General features: G+C 38.3%; 1 protein-coding gene across 2 annotated transcripts in view; it reads right to left on the bottom strand.

Moving 5' to 3' along the window:
* The window catches only part of LNPK (lunapark, ER junction formation factor), an 80,269-nt gene extending 65,352 nt beyond the window's left edge, over positions 1 to 14,917 (bottom strand). For both annotated transcript variants that reach the window (XM_079781757.1, XM_079781758.1), the window contains exons 1-4: positions 14,777 to 14,917; positions 9,426 to 9,514; positions 7,867 to 7,908; positions 6,909 to 7,096 (exon numbers count right to left, since the gene is read on the bottom strand). In XM_079781757.1, the coding sequence (XP_079637883.1) occupies positions 6,909 to 7,096; positions 7,867 to 7,908; positions 9,426 to 9,452 (257 nt within the window). In that variant the 5' untranslated portion in view covers positions 9,453 to 9,514; positions 14,777 to 14,917. The remainder of the gene's footprint in view (positions 1 to 6,908; positions 7,097 to 7,866; positions 7,909 to 9,425; positions 9,515 to 14,776) is intronic.
* Between the last annotated feature and the right edge of the window lie 3,052 nt (positions 14,918 to 17,969).

Below are 17,969 nucleotides of genomic sequence, written 5' to 3'. Positions count from 1 at the left end.
GTCTGTGTCTCTATTTATACATTGTACCAAACTTTTAATTAATAAAGTTTTATAATGAATTTGATGCCTCGTAGACCTCTGCTTCTCATTCTTCTCCTTTTTTAGAATTTCTAAGACTATTTTTGGGTGCTTATTTTTTCATTAAAGTATTGTTGTTATTTTTATTATGATCACACATTTTTAGATTAATTCAGGGAAAACTGATCTCATAACAATATTGAGTCTTCAAATCAAAGAATGGGATGTGTCTCTTAATTATGTCTCAGTACATAATACTTTAAGTATAAAATTCTATCAAGTGAATATCTATCAATGTTCAAGTATTATCAATATTGCAAAGGGAATACTTGCAAAATGATTTTCTTACCTACCAAAGTAAATACAGTTGACTTCTGACAACACAGGTTTGAATTATGTGGGTCCACTTATATGTGGAATTTTTTTTCAATAAATGTTATTTTCTCTTCCTTATAATTTTCTTAATAACATTTTCTTTTCTCTAGCTCACTTTAAAAAAACAGTATAATACACATAACACACAAAATATGTATTAATCAACTATTTATGTTATTGTTAAGGCTTCCTGGAAATAGTAGGCTATTAGTAGTTAAAACTTTGGGAAGTCAAAAGCTATATGTGGATTGCTAGCTGCATAGGAGTGTGGAGGGGGGGTCATTGCCCCTATCCCCACCTGGTTCAAGAGTCAATTGTATTCTCCTTGAGTAAAAATATCAGAAAATGTTCACAGATATCTTCTCCTTTAAAAGCCAACTATAATTGATGAGAGATACTTTGTATTCTTATTAGAGTGCCATGAAACAAATATTTAACTTTCTTCAAAAGGCTACAAATGATCACTTCTTAGCCTTTTGGCTGAGTACCTGTTTTTATCAGTGTAAAAAGCTACAAATTATGTTTTTCAACCTTCTAGCTGGGTTGAGAAAATATGTTACTAGCTAGTTGGAAGAAGGAGGAGTGTGAAAGTGGAATAAAAATTATACAATATTAAAGCCCTATCCTCAAATGGCTTTCAATTTAGTACAACAGCAATTTTCAAAAAGTATGCCACAGCATACTGGTATGGCACAAGAATTTGTAAAACATGCAATACCTGAGCACTGACCTCTTTCCCCTTACACTGTCAAATAAAAAATGTCAACAGCCAACACAATAATAGCGGTAAATCAGTATTATACCTTTTTAATTTTGGGGTTTTTTTTGTCAGATTGGCAAAAGATTATTCTTTGGTGTGTCTCGTAATTTTAGTAATTAGTTTATGTGTGCCATGAGATGAAAAAGGTTGAAAATCACTGTGACAGAAAAACAAGAAAACATATGAAACAGGAATAGGACCACTTTCCTCAGTTCTTTTGCTTACAATCCCATCCCTCACTCCAATAACCCCATTTAAGAGGCAAAAAGAAGGGTGGAAAAACACAGGGAAAATAATCCTATGGGAGGGTCAACATTTTATGCTAACTGGTTTCTGAAAGGATCTTACAGCGAATGAAACTTCTAGAAAGTTATAATCTGTAAGAATAGGGTATCTAGGAGTAAAAGTCTATAAGGTTGCTTGTAGAGTCTGTCAAGATAGAGACAAAGCTTCACGGTTGTTAACTCTTAGAAAATGAACCAACTCTCAAGGTAATGCATATCTGCCAGCCTAATGTAGAAATACAAAAATTTAACTGTAACCTCTTCCACCTCACTAAGCATAGCCTTAATACTCCTATGAAATAAGTTCAGCATACTATAATTTCAATTTTAGTACGAGTTGCAAAAATCAGAGACATATAAATATATTATTGAATCTGAAAGGCAGAAAAACAATAGGTTGAAATCACAGCAAGTCCTTCCATATTACAACCTGAAAAGATATAATTAAATCTCAAAGCATCTTATATAATACTAGAGGCCCGGTGCACAAAATTCGTGCACGGAGGGGGGGCGTGTCCCTCAGCCCAGCCTGCACCCTCTCCAATCTGGGACCCTCGAGGGATGTCCAACTGCCCATTTAGGCCCGATCCCGGATCGGGCCTAAATGGGCAGTTGGACATCCCTCTCACAATCCAGGACAGCTGGCTCCCAACTGCTCACCAGCCTGCCTTCCTGATTGCCCTTAACCGCTTCTGCCTGCCAGCCTGATCACCCCCTAACCACTCCCATGCCAGCCTGATTGATGCCTAACTGCTCCCCAGCCAGCCTGTTTGCCCCCAACTTCCCTCCTCTGCCAGCCTGGTCACCCCTAACTGCCCTCCCCTGCAGGGTTGATTGCCTCCAACTGCCCTCCCTTGCAGGCCTGGTGCCTCCCAACTGCCCTCCCCTGCTGGCCATCTTGTGTCCACATGGGGGCAGGTTCTTTGACCACATGGGGGCAGCTATATTGTGTGTTGCAGTGATAGTCAATCTGCATATTACTCTTTTATTAGATAGGATAGAGGCCTGGTGCATGGATGGGGGCTGACTGGTTTGCCCTGAAGGGTGGGGGTTCCCCTAGGACATGGGGAGGCCTGAGCGAGGGGCCTGTGGTGGTTTGCAGGCCGGCCACACCCCCTGGCAACCCAAAAGGAGGCCCTGGTATCTGGAATTTATTTACCTCCTACAATTGAAACTTTGTAGCCTGGAGCAAAGCCAAGCCTGATGCTCGCTCCTCGCTCCTCGGCCAGCAGCAATTTCTGTTGGAGTTAATTCACCTTCTATAATTGAAACTTTGTAGCCTTGAGTGGAGGCTTAGGCCGGCAACAGGAGGTGCGGAAAGCTTGGCTTCTTTTGTTACCGTGGAAACCCAAGCCTCCCTCCCACTCTCAGTGGCTGTAGCCATCCTGGTTGGGTTTATTTGCTCCTGATTGGCTGGTGGGCGTGACTTGGCTGGTGGGTGTGGCTTAGGCGTAGCGAAGGTGCGGTCAATTTGCATATTACTCTATTATTAGGTAGGATACTAGTAGCCCTGCACACGAATCCGTGCACCAGTAGCTCGCCAGTAGCTCGCTGCCGCCCTCCAGTAGCTCTCTGCCCGCTGCCCTGCCCTACTGTAGCTCAACCCCTAATCCCCCTCATAGCTTGCTGCCCTACCCCCTCCTTTAGCTCGCTGCCCCACCATCCTGCTGATCCGTGATCCGGTCATTATGTGGTCGGTCATTACACTTCACAACGTAATGACCATTTGCATATCACCTCTTTATTATATAGGATTGGTAATCCTATATAATAAAGAGGTGATATGCAAATTGACCATCACTCCAACACACAAGGTGGCTGCCCCCATGTGGACACAAGATGGCCGCCACAAGATGGCCAGCAGGGGAGGGCAGTTGGGGGCGATCAGGCCAGCAGGGGAGGGCAGTTGGGGGGAACCAGGATGGCAGGGATGGGCAGTTGGGGGCAACCAGGCTGGCAAGGGAGGGCAGTTAGGGGTGACCAGGCCAGCAGGGGAGGGTAGTTGGGGGCGACCAGGCCTGCAAGGGAAGACAGTTGGGGGCGATCAGGCCTGCAGGGGAGGGCAGTTGGGGGCAACCAGGCTGGCAAGGGAGGGCAGTTGGGGGTGACCAGGCCGGCAGGGGAGGGCAGTTAGGGGCAATCAGGCAATCAGGCAGGCGAGTGGTTGGGAGCCAGCAGTCCTGGATCGTGAGACGGATGTCCGACTGCCCGTTTAGGCCCGATCCCGGTGGTATCGGGCCTAAACGGGCAGTCGGACATCCATCAAGGGGTCCCAGATTGCAGAGGGTGCAAGCTGGGCTGAGGGACACACACATACCTCGTCTTCCCCCCCCCCCCCCCGTGCACAAATTTCGTGCACCGGGCCTCTAGTCTATCATAAAAGACAATTTTGAAACAGTTATGATTATGCAATATATGCTTAGCCCTGAATCCATGACTTCTCAGTCCAGTAAAAGTATTTGGAAAACCTGGACTGAAGAGATAGCAGTCACATTTTGCACTTATTGAATGGACTTCTAAGCTGTGCAATCAATGAAGACAGTGGTAAGTAAAGCAATACATTTTATTGTTCCTTTTGCCTCCATTTCTTTAAACAAACCCTGGTCCAGACCTCAAAACTTTTATTTCCAAAGGATATGAGTCCAGGGATAAGCTTAAGCAATGCTCACACTACACACAAAAGAAAATGTCCTTTGGTAAGTCTTCCTTCTATCTACCACAACATCCACTTTCACGTTGTTGTATTTTATTTCATGCTTTTTTGATTGTCATCAATCAGAAGGACAATTCTATTCTTTGTTGGGTAACTGGTTTATGCTTCCAAGGGAGAAAAGTTCACTGAAATAGAAGCTGCAGAAGTTGAGAACCAGGTCACTGACATGAATGAGACAAAGTGAGAAATGGCTCTGTAGCTTAACCAGCCAAGAAATACTAGATGCAGGTGATGCAGAACAGTCAGGGGACAAAGTAAGAATAATAAAGCTTCATACTCAAAATAGTAGAAAGATCAAAATGAAGAAAAACAAACATTTTTAAAGAATTGAAATTTTTCTACTTTTAAAAACAATTAGTATATGATTTGCAAAAAAAAAAGTCTTCTGAATCATAACAGCAGATCCAGTAAATCACAGTGTGTGGGTAGCCATTAAAATTAGTACAGTAATGCTAATTCCCTTTCTAAATTTCTTTTCTCCCATCCTTTTATGAAAAAATACAAGGAAAACGAGAGAAAGCAGCACAGCATTATAAAGTCTGCTACTAGACCTAAAGTAAGAAACATTCCAAAAGATTTCCAAAGGAAAATAAAATGGCAAGACATTTACTAGTATTCTGTAATACATATGCACTCAATTTTTGGTTCTTTTTTCTACCTACAAAGTTAAAATTTTATGAGCTCCAGGAGTTCCAATTTGAAAAGATACCTTGCACTAAAGACTAAAGAGACAAAAAAAAAAATTATTATAGTAATCCCTAAGAAAAAAATCCTATCCTTGCCCTAACTGGTTTGGCTCAGTAGATAGAGCATCGGCCTTCGGACTGAAGGGTTCCAGGTTCGATTTCAGTCAAGAGCATGTACCTTGGTTGCGGCACATCCCCAGTAGGGGGTGTGCAGGAAGCAGCTAATGGATGTTTCTCTCTCATTGATGTTTCTAGCTCTCTATCCTTCTCCCTTCCTCTCTGTAAAAACTCAATAAAATATATTTAAAAAAAGATCCTATCCTTCCTCCATGTCAAACCAAAAAAACTAGAATCACCACCTTGATTCCTCCTTTTCCCTTACCTCTTACTTTTTCCCATCAAACTATCTCAGTTTTACTTCCAAAACATTTACAAGTCATCTACGCATCTCCAACTGCCACTAAGCAATCCAACTCATCTTCCATTTTTAGATTACTTCTATAATAGTCTCCTCCCCATTTCTACTCTTGTCCTCCTCTTAATCTCTACAAAGCAGCACTCATGATCCTTTTAACTTAAATTGCAAGCCATTCTTCCACTAAAACCTTTACAAGCTTCCCATTTCACCCAAAATGAAATTCAAACTTTTCTCCATGATTCTCCATGATCTAGATCTTACTTTGATTCTGAAAGTTCACTTCCTCTCCATTACAAATGCCAGACATACCTATCTTTTTGACCCTTAAATAAGTCGTGCTGTCTCTTACTTTACAGATTTTGCATTTTTTATTCTCTCTTATACAGGAGAATTACTAGAGAGATCTCTCAACTCTTGAATTTTGATGTTGTTTTTAGGACTTAAAGAACACATTGAGCCCAGCTGGTTGTGAGCTCAATCTCCAGGAGGGGGTTGTGCATGAGGCAGCCAATCAATGGTTCTCTCTCATCACTGTTTCTATCTCTCTCCCTCTCCCTTCCTCTCTCTGAAATCAATAAAAACATATTTACAAACAAACAAATAAATAAATGAAACAGAGAGATTATCCTAGTGGGTCTAATATAATCTGTTAAACCGTTAAAAGCAGAGGTTTCTACACCCAAGGGCAGAATACAGCAGAAGAGTCAGAAAGATACAGCAGAAGTTGAAAGAAGATTCTCCCCACAGAGACTCTAGATAAGATCCCAGACCAGCTAATAACCTTGACTTACACCTGTAAGACCCTACACAGGGAACCAGTCAAGCCATCTGTTCTCACCTTCACAACTGTAATACAACAAATGGGTGTTGTTTTAAGCCACTAAGTTTGTGGCAACAATGAATACAAAGGCCGTTTCCTGACCCTCACGTCCTCCCCAGATTGTGTGAGGGCCCCCGTTAATCCTCCCATAGCATTTGGCACTTCTTTTTCATAATATTCATCATACTTAGTACTTAATTTAATGTATGCTGTCTAAACTCTACAGTCAAAAATTCTGTATTTTTGTGTACCATACACCATTATAATCCAATGTCTATGCAATTGGTACCCATAAAGGTGTACTGACTGAATGGACAAATTTTTTATTCAATTCTCCAATCACAATACATCTTCTATAGTGGACTATATTATAAAATATTTCTATCATAAGGGCCAATTGTTTTATAGCAGTGATTAAAAAGAGGGGAAAACAAGTAGGATGAATGGAATATATTCAGAATCATTGGGGCAGTTGTTTTTTTGTTTGTTTGTTTTACAAACCCTCCCTCACTTGCCACTACCCACAATTTGAAATGCCCACTCCATGCCCAATACACATAGGGAAGCATGACCTCTATTAGGGAATCACAAAAGATTGCCATAGAGTCCTTCTTACTAATGTGACTGGGTCATATTCCTCAAGTATGTTGAACTATAAGAAAAGACTTAAAACATCATTTTACTTTTTTAAAGAAATATTTTTCAAAATGCAAAAACAAAGCATATTTATTCAATCTGAGACATTGTTTTTTTTCTAATTAAAAAAAAGACTAAATATATTAAAACTGTCTAATCAGAAAGAGAAAACGTCAATAAAAAGAACAATTTACTTACATCAATGGGAAAGTAAAAAATGGGAGTGTCATGGCAAGTCTTGCTGTAAGTTCATCGGGAAGATACCACAAGTATACAATTAAACATGTAAACAGATAGAGAATTGAGGAGTAAAGAATTAATCTTCCAACCCATAATTTTTGTAGTCTCTGATTTTTTTCCCTAAATTCTTCCAATGCTTGAATTTCCTGTTAAGAAAAAATTATTTTATACTATTTAATCTCAAATTTCATAAACATGTTGACAAAAATTTTTCCCATGATAGAGATTATATAGAAAGACTCTTAAATTTCAATGAAATATAATACCTTAATATTTTAAAACAAGAACATATTATGAAAAACTAAAATTAAAAATAAATAAAAATACCTATTCTGACAAATCACTTTTTTAAATGCAATATATTAAGATACCATTTTTAACCTAGCAAAAATTAGCAAAAATTGGAGGTATGAAAATAGCATCAATAAATAGTATTAAATCAAACAAATAGTAATTCTCATGTATAAGGTCTATAAAATATTTGGCTTTAAAAAGAATTAATAAATATTGAAACAGTGATCTATACTATATTCTTTCAATCCATTCATCACTCTCAGTATTCCCATGAAATAGCCATTTTTAATAATCATAGAAAGCATAAAAAGCTGTGAAGTTTGCAGACTAATAAAAATTGTTGCAGACTATTTTATAATCTACTTTATCCTATCTGTAACATTGATTTACACAATGCTATATACATCTAATTCCATTAGAACAGGCTCTATCGCTTGGCACAATCTTAAATCAGTGATAGACTGGATTTTTTTGAGATTATGTAACATCAGAGTTTTCATGCTTATTCTCTATCATCTCTAAATTCCCATACCAGATCCAGTCTCCAAAATAATATATACTAAAATAATATTTACGTAATACCTAAAATGGATTTAAAACACTCCAGAGACAAAGAACTTACCTTATCTATATTTTCCAGAACTTCTACAGTTGAAGGTTTTGTCTGTTACAGAAACAGAAATGAGACACAGCATTAAAACTTATTACAAATTTAGAAACACCTTGATTTATATAATCATAAAAGAACACTTTAACCCAAAATTGTTTTTTCAAATGCTATCAAACAATATATATTCCTGTTTATTTATAAATAAGATTTAGATTTAAATAAAAATTATAATTATAAACAAGACTATATAAGATGAAATAAGCATTTTCCACTTAACGTCTTTTTAGTCCTATAAGTACCTTTAACTGATAGCTCAATTTTTACCATTCTTAAACCCAACAGAACATATTTTTATCAAGAGAAACAAATTTTCCTCCAAGAAAATTTTTCTTAGATATTATTATTTTTAAAAATTCATATATTAAAAATTCAAGACTAAAATTAGTCTGATTTTCTATTGCTAAAACTTCACTTAGGACTCTGGAGGTCAAAATCATTCTGAATTCCTAAAGTACTTTTCTGACAACCAGATTTTAAAAGGGCATCTAAAAATACTTTCATTAAAGCAGAGCTTGTTTGTTAAAGGTGTTTTTAATACCACCTAGAATAAAAACCAGCCAAAATGACTCATACAACACTGGAGAAAATGTTTACCAATTATATACTGAACAATCTAAGTGGGTAATGAGTATCAACTCATTGTCGTTCCCACAAGAGTTGCTAACATTAGGTTGAACCATATGAAATTGCTATTTATGTAAGTCAAAGCTGTTGAAAATTGGCAATTTCATATGGTCCAACTTAACACAAGAGACAAAAGAATAGATAAATTTGATCTTCTGTAAAAAGGTTTCTAAAGGGGGCCAGGGGTCAATATAATGCCAATCCAAAACAGAGCAGTTCCAGCAATAGTTCAAAACTAAATTCTGTACCAAGTAGTACCAGACTCAATTATTATGGTAAAAAGGAGTCTAAAATAAGCGAAGTAATTTTTCCTAGGCTACATTACCTCCTCTTATATTAGAGAAAAACATTTATCAATGTATTTTATATTTTCTAGCTCTAAAGTTGAGCTATTTCCTCTAAAGACTTAACCAATTAAAATCAGACTGCATTTTTAAATCTGTTTAACCTATATTTCCTGAAAGTATATATTTAGTGTGACTTCAGTAAATATTTGCGACAAGTTTTAAGCAAAGAAATACAACCTGTAAAAATTTTAAGTACTGTATAAAATACTAATTTCAACTATTTTTCAAAAAAGATTGAAATTTAGGTATTATGAGAAGAAAACAAGATAACTACTCGTACATGAATACATAGAGAAATAAAAACAATTCATAAGTCAGAATGAAATAATTGTTAAACAGAGACATTAGATACCTATATAGCAAGTAGAACTCTAAAGTCCAAATAAAAAACTAATTTGTAAGAGAAGAAAGAAAAATTAAAGTCAGGGATAATATCAATCTACTATTCAAGTCTACATCACAAAGGAGACTTTCACAAATAGCTTTTTTGGACACTTTCATATCAGACTAAAAAACTGACTGTAAAGAAAAGTAACTTACCCTCCATCGGGAAAATAATCCACCCATCTTTTAATTGTAGAAACTGGGCACAATGATAAATATCATCAATTGTCCAAAGAAATTCACAGCTAGAAATAAAACAAGCACTTAAAAAAGTTTAAGTTACAACACATAGCCTACCCACTATAAAATTTAGATGTTGTAGTACTCCTTAAAAATACTAAAGAAGATTAATTTCTTTGTACTCCACTTAGGTGAAATTTTAATTTAGACAGTCTTGGGATAGAGTCCATCTTTTAAAAAAATCCTTCTTCCAAGCCAGGACATATTTAAAAGTGAAGATAAAGCTGGAAAAGCTTTTTAATAGCAAGGCATTTTAGAAGTGTATATTCATACTACTTTGCAATTTTCTGTTCTTTAAAGTAAATCCCCCATATTGTTCTTGTCAGAAAAGTTTTAATCTATTATTTTCATTCTACATGACTAAACATAACTTTTTCTTTCAGCTGTCTCCAACTAGTTATTTGAAATTAAGGGTATTTTACAATGTTTAGGATAATATCACCTTACAACTAATAATATAGAAATCCAGGCGGGGGGGGGGGGAGGGGGGTTAATGGTAAGATATGTACACATATAATACCTCAATAAAAATAAATAAATAAATAAATAAATAAATAAATAAATAAATAAATAAATATTTTAAAAAATCCAACTGGATTTGAATAAGAAAACAAGGGTTTCAAGGCTACCTGTGACCTTGAGTAAATCATTTCATGTTTCTGAACCTTAATTTTCTTTTCTGTAAGTTAGAGTTAATAATGCTATCACTTTTCACAGAATAGCCTTCATTGTTACCATTTTACAAGAAAATTAAGTGAAAGAGGTTTAGTGATCTGTCCAATAGCTCAGAAAAAACATGGCCAAAAGCCACTCTTTCTTCAGAATTCTCATCTGTTCACTACTGTTTAAAACCCAAATAAACATTTCTTTCTAAAACTGTGTCTAAGTCACCCTCAAGTTAGTTGATCTTCATGTCAGCTATCTGTATATCCTCTTCATTTAGTTGTTTTTCTATTACTCTGAAATGTATTATATTACCATATGCTTGAAAATGTATCAGCAATTATATTCTAAATCAATTTACCAGTCAATAATTATACAAATTTTTATTCTTTTAAGTTGAACCAGTGAAAGTACACTTTCAAACTTATATATATTTTACCAGGTTATAGTTACATACTGCCAATGTATAAAACTATTTCATTTCCATAAAATAAAAAGTTAGGTCATGATTCTTAACATTTTTTTAAACCATATATGTAATAAAAAATAATAATAATAATGCCAGTACCAAGAAAGTACTCTCTGCAACACTACTAATAGGTTAGAATTAGCATAAGCCATACCTATCTTGGACTTTTTTGGTTAAAGAAGTAACAAAGAGCCTAACTATAAAATACTTTCACTTACAGAATAACTTTTATAGACAAAAGTAACTATAATCTGTCCCAAATTGAAGTTTATAAATATAACAAATGTTGTAAGCCATATTTAAGTTGCAATCTAAATATTATTAATCCTTCAATATTAACTCAGTATTCAAATTTCTAAATGCAGTTGTAGGAAATCCAGGAACTTTAATGAATGAAAGTATAAATTTCTGAGTTAAGACATTAAATAGACCTTAAAACCTTAAGATGCTAAAAAATAATCAAGAAAGATGACTGGGGAGGGGAGATTCAGATGAACCACTTTAAGTTGGTATTTTCAAAGTATACATCATCCCATTATTTTGAAACTAATGTATGGTTATCTGGTTTTGTACAACACTGACCTACACATTTTGATTTGTAACAGACTTACATGCCAAGTTAAGTTTGTAGCCACCACAAATCAGAATTTTAATATTTGAAAGTAATAAACAACAATGATAGTATCAGTTAAACACTTGCTAAGCACTTACTCTCTAGCAGGCCCTAAAATAAATGCTTTATTACATGAATGTTATCATTTAGATACTACTATTGCTCCATTTTATAAATGAGGAAACTGAGGCTAGGGAAGTGAAGTAATTTATTAAGGCCCCAAAGATATTAGAACCAGACACATTTTAGTTTTGATTTTTTTAAAGCAACCAGTTATTCCCAATAACACAAAATCAGAAATATGTCTAGTTTATATATGAGATTGAAATATTTATATGTAAAATACATGAAAGCACCTGTGCCATTCTCAAATAGCTGGTAAACAGAGATACTGAAGTGGAAAATGAGTTATAAACACAGGAGACAGTGTTAGTATAGTATATCATGTAGCCCGATTCCTTCATTTGATTAACTTTGAATGCATAAATCTGCGTGGAAGAGATGCTAATGGTTTGCCAAAATCATGCAACTCCAGCTAAAAGCAGAACTGACACTAGAAACCTGCAAGCACTTCCTTTGTTTATTGTATATCACTTTTAAAGTGTAATGTTAAATATATGCATAAAATTGCAATTAACAGCGGATTTTGACATCAATTATTTGCTTGGATAATTGTTTTGGAATTAATGAAACAAACTATGGCTTAGCCTTCAAGATCCCTGAAGCAGAGGATTGTGCTTTTCAATTTGTCCTGTAAAACATTAGAGTAACAGTCATTAAATGCCATATCTATGTTTCAGGCTCATAATCAAAGAACCAGTAAACCCTCATTATTCCAGCAATTTTCCTATCAATTTCTGGTATTTGTTAAAGAAGCTGACTTACTATAATGCACATGTGATGTTATAAAGATATAAAAGCATAACAAAGTTAAATAAATCAACTATTTCTCTATAGCTTTAATTTCATACCTCTTCTATTTTCAAACACTTTTTCCTCCTTGCCACCCAAACATCTTAATTCCAATTCCTGTGACCCATTACTTACTACAAAGCCTTGGGCAAATAAGTTATCCTCAGTTACTCAATATCTTCATCTTCAAAGGAGGGATAGTTAAGGACCCTCTTAAATGTTTAAAGGCTTAAATGACATAATGCCTTCTAAACGATTTATAACAGTGCCTGACCCACATTAATTTCTCAATACAAATTGTTGTTTTAACTGCTATGATCACTGCTAGCCCATCTCTGCTTCCTTTCAACACATGGAAATTACATTGGAACCAAATAACTAGCATTTCTTTCTGAAGCATAAATCAATCTGCTTGTCCTTGAGTGGACAGATGGCTCAATTTCAAGTGGCTTATCCCCAAGAACTCTTCCATGAACATGTACAGAGAGTCTCTTTCCACTCTGATATCATAATGGGACTTGACATGACCTTAAAAGCTAGGTGCATCTAACATGTTTTCAATGAATAATAATGCCCCCATAGTACTTGATGTTTTTTTCTATTAACTGCAATTCACAGTCAGGTTTGGATGTCAAAATTTTAAATCTTGGGGCATGTTATTTTTAGATTTTCAGCTCATTTCAAGTCATATTAAAATAATGGAGTAGAAAAAGTTTAGGTTCAAAATATGACTCAAGCACATACTAGCTATGTGATCTTGGGTAAATTAAACTCTCTAAGCCTCAGTTTCTGCATTTGTAAAGTGGCAAAAATATCTATACTTCACAGAATTATTGTATGAATTAAATGAAATTATATATCACTTGGTACAGTATCCAACAAAATTTAAGTGCATTGTAGCCATTGTTATTACTATTACCAGAAAACACATGTAGTACAGACAGTACTTCTAATATGAACACATTTCTTTCTAACTTTTTATAAAGAACCTGTTTCATAACTTTAAAATTGAAAAATAAAATTGCAGTTTGCTTTTTACTGAAATTGTATTGCTCTCATCTTTAGTATACAATATAAAGCAAAATACTCTGCAGATTCTTCCATTAAAATAACATATAGGCCTTTAACAGCAAAGTTTAGTTTTATGTTTACCAAGTTTAAAACGTAAGTAGAAACTACTCAATCACTATCAACAGAACCTCTGTAACACATTGTACTATTCAATTTAAGATTAAAAGTGGTTTGTTCCAAAACTCTAACTTTCAAGTACATAATTGAAAAGGCAATTCTGAAATACCCCAAACTGCCACACTTATTGCTTAAAAATAAAATTATTGAAAAGAAGTACACCTCCAAAAGCACTTTTACTATATGATGATTACGTTCTGGTCTTCATGGGAGGTCAATGTTCATTCTGAACTAAACACTCCCAAAAATGATTATTTGATTAGAAAGTTTTTTATATGATAGTCAATAACGTCTTCCTCTTCATATATACTTTTTCAACTTAACAATATATAAACACTATATAAAATTCTAATTTTAAATGCATCACTCGTTATTTTTTTAAATGTGTTCAAAATCAACTTGGTCCTCCTAAAACGGAACTATGGGGACAGCTGAGGATAAGAGATTAGCACTCCCTGCCAGTTTGAACATGAGACTGAAATCAAGCCTATTCACATCCACACAAACGCCTGTGGAATAGGGTTAGTTTTGTCAATGGTGACACCCAGGCCCCAGAGAAAGGAGCAAACAGTTGACACTAGGCATTGCAAACCAGAGAAGCTAATTAGGAAAAGCAGAACATGGAAAAGTTAGTGAGTCACAGGTTTTACTTAGTACTCATGTGAGGGGACCATCAGCAAAACTGAGTTCGCCAATCCCAATTCCCTCCCAACCCCCATACACCCTATTACAGAATTAAAACTACTGATGTGGATTCGATGTGCTCTTCTTTCTGCCAAGCTTATGACAACTAAGCACTCCGGCCCTTCCCTCCACCCGCTCCGTGGCCCATCATTCCTCAAATCAGGACGACAGCTGTACACAGGCTTCTCTACGCTGTACCTAATCCACGCCCACACGCCGGGGCCGAGCCGAATGACACTGACAGTTTTCGGTCCCTCCCGCTCTTCCCAACTCCGGACGCCTCCGGACAACTCGGAAAGACCCGGGCAGGACACTGGAAGCCACAGCGTGGCGGAGGACCTTCTGACCCTTCGCCTCCACGTACGTAGGTGGGCCGAAGAGCCGATGCTCAGCTCAGCTCACCTCCGGCACCGCCACCCCGCCCCACCCCACCCCCGCCGAGAGCAGGGCTGGGCACCACCTCCCCGAGGGGGGAAGGCAGGGGTCTACCGCATTCCAGAACCACCGCGGCCATTGTGCGGGGAAATCCACGGGCCCGGGTGGCGAGGCGGGGTCGGCGCGCGGCAGGGAGTGGATCTGCCCGGCCGCCTCCGCGGAGCGCTTAGGCCACTCGGCAGGGGCGGGGGCTGCGAGGCGGGCGAGCGCGAGAGCCAGGAGCGCCTTTCCCAGGAAAAAAAAAGCTCAGCGCGCCTTCCCGCTGCCAAGCCCTCCAAAGTGCCCCCACTTTAAGCGCTTTACCTTCGAGAAGCGGGCACAGCCCGGCGCTGGCGTCCACCTCGGCCAGCTTCAGGCAGCCACCGCGCAGCCCGCCTCCGGAGCAAGCCGCAGGCGCCACTGACAGAGAGAGCGGCCCGGCCAACTCCTTCCCATCAAACCCCGCGCTCCCGCCGCCGGCCAATCGGCGCCGCGGCCGGTGCGCGCCGCTCTGTCACGTGACTGGGAGCGGGCGGGCCGTTGGGGAGGGGCGAGCGGGCGGTTGGCCTGAGCGCGCCTCCCCCGGTGACTTCACAGCCAAGGCGAGTGCTGGTCATCGCGACTCAGAGGTGTGATGCTATTGGTTTTGACTCTTACCCATATAGCTACTTCTCCCTTTCCCTCTGCCTCCTCCTCTGCTTTTAAAGCCCGTTCTGCAAAACTCCTCGGAGAAAGAAAATGCCCGAAAGTGGCCCTAGACCCTCACGGGAGAGGAGTGGGGTTGAAGGTGGAGGTGGGTGCGGATGGAAGGTAACCCTCCCTGCTGAGTCCCCCCTGGTCGCCGTCATCCAGCGGGTAGCAGAGCAAGTTACTGCTACACGTAATGGAAGAGACCAGCTCCCCCCCCCCCCCCCAAAAAAAAAAAAAAAAAAGCGGTGCGAAAACGGCCAGGAGAGCCTGAGGCTCCTATCACCAAGGACGTCAAAGAGTCACTTGAGAACTTACCTCACCCGTGTGTGGTAAGCTTCCGATGCCACGTGAGGCTGATTTCAAAATGGAGATGACAACGTAAGCCGAGTTTTTCTTTCTTGAAACCCTCACCTCAAAAACACTCCTTTCTAAGGTCCTCAGACCTGGGCCCAAACAAAGTTAACCACACAAAGTAACCACCCAGCCTCCGTTTGCCTCAGTGTTGAAACATTGCCTAGCGGGCATTCAGTTTCCTCGTCCAATGGGAATGACAGTCCTAAATCACAAGATCCTTGAACCACACAAGGTAACATGGACAAGGGTGGAGAAACGGCAGCAACAGCTTTTGTCGTGTATGACCCCTGTGGCATTGTATTTTTGACCCCGTGTTCAAACATGTTCATGGGATTGTTCTATGGGTTACACGTTCTAAAAGTAAAAAAAGTGGCGCTGATTTTTAGAGTGTAATTGTTTTAACATGCAAACAAGCAAGAAAAGAAACTGATCGTGGTATCTACATGGTTAGAATAGTTTATTTTGGAAGCTACCAGATAATCCTCTGTGGAGTTCCTTGTCCTCGCTGCGAAAAATCTTTGGTAACAGAATGAAGGAAAGGGAACCAAAGTTTACTTGTCGTGTACTCTGGGTCAGGCACTTCATGAATCTAGAAGAACATGAAAACAGTTCACCTAGTTTAATATAGAAATTAAGCATTTTGTTTTTCAACCTTTGCTATTTCAACATGTGTGTGTTTTTTTTAAGGCCTGTGCTGTTATGCAAATACTACATCTCACCTCAGGAAGATCTCTTTTCTAAAAGAATAGGTAGGAAATATTTTCCACTTGCTAAAGATTTATTCTCTAGTTTTAATTGAACCATCAGAGTCTATTTGCAAAGGGGAAGGAAACAGGAAGTGGGAAACAGAAGAGTTAGCTGGATGAGGTTCCAAAAACCTAATCCAGCCACAAAATTCTCTAGGTAATTGCTCTAGAAGAGCAGAGATTTGGCCTGGCAAGGAGAGGGAGAGAAGTACTGAATCATTTTAATCCTCCCCACAAATGAGGAAACTGAAAAGTAGATTTTATTGTTGAAGGTAACACTGTACCCACTGCCTCCTTTATATCAAGTGGTAACAATGAGGGAAGACATTACAAGCTGAGAAATCGACATGTGCACTATATGGCTGGACTACAAGCTACAGGGGTCCTTCTAAATATTGAGGACAAGACCTTGTGTGAAGTGCTGAGGATACTGAAATAAATAAAATAGCTGCCCTAAAGCTACTGACACTAGTGAAAGAAACCTTCAAGAAAACAAAACAAAAAATAAGTACTGTGATAGAGACAAATGTTCAAAAGGTTCAAAAATAATAAGCCAGAGGTTATGTGGGAAAGCCAATGAAAGAGGTGCTTAGTTGCGTCCAAATATTAGAGTTATTGCCTACTAATTCTAAAATTATACTGCGATAGATTCTCAGGAAGTGAAATTGCAAGAGCACCAGAAAAGATGCAAAAGGAAACTATTCTAGCCAAAGGAATTCTAAAAGGTGAGCCACGTGTATTTAGAGAAATAAATGAAAGTTGCAAGAGATAGGTGCTATGGGGCTTACAGTGGAGTCATTCATTGACCTGGTCAGAAAGTTTAGGAAAGGCCTCTTTGAGGAAGTCACTCTGGAATGGAGATCTAAAGGATGAATAACTGAAGAACCGAGAAAAGGAAACAGAACATCTTATGTAAAGGCATTTTGTCAGGAGGGAACATTATAAAGCCTGATGGATTGAAAGTAGGCCATTGTGGCCTAGTAGGCCATAGGTTGTCGGGAGAGGGTGCTACAGTGTGAAGCACTTAGACCACACTAAGCAAGGCCTCGCTGGCCATACTGAGAACCTTCATCTTTTTCTTGAGAACAAAGTGGGGAGGGAATTTGATCAGAACTGTGTTTTGAAAAGATCATTCCAGCTGCAATGTGAGAATATGAACAGGGCCAGCATTGGACCAATTAGGATTTATGATGGTGGTTAGTGTTGGTAGTAGTCAAGTGGGTTGGGGTGGGAACAAGGAGATGAAGACAAGTGGGGGTATGGATGAAAAAAAAAAAAAAAAGGCCACATGCTACCTGACTAGTTCAGGGAAGGCCTGTATGGCGGTTTTGCAAACTCAAAGACCTAAAGTAACCACAAGGATGGTCTGAAATTAAAAATTTAACTAAAAGTTTATAGTAGGTAGTCATTTCCTAGGCCACTATTTTCCCTGACAAAGATCAACTTCGATCTTTACTGAGCCTATTGTCTTTCTGCATCTAAGATAGCATACCTGTGAAATGTCTGGGTAACTTGTAATTTCCCTTTTTCAAGACTCCTTAGTAACAACTAGCTGGAGACCACAAATTCCCCCCATTGTTATTGTTATCATGTTAATTGTCAACTGTTAACTATTCTGTATCCACCTATAGAAAAGAAGCATGTGTCGCCCTGACCGGTTTGGCTCAGTGGATAGAGTGTTGGCCTGCGGACTGAATAGTCCTGGGTTTGATTCCAGTCAAGGGCAT

This window comes from Cnephaeus nilssonii (assembly GCF_951640355.1).
Source record: "Cnephaeus nilssonii genome assembly, chromosome: 10".
Taxonomy (NCBI): Eukaryota; Metazoa; Chordata; class Mammalia; order Chiroptera; family Vespertilionidae; genus Cnephaeus; species Cnephaeus nilssonii.
This window is presented reverse-complemented; position numbering and strand designations above follow the sequence as displayed.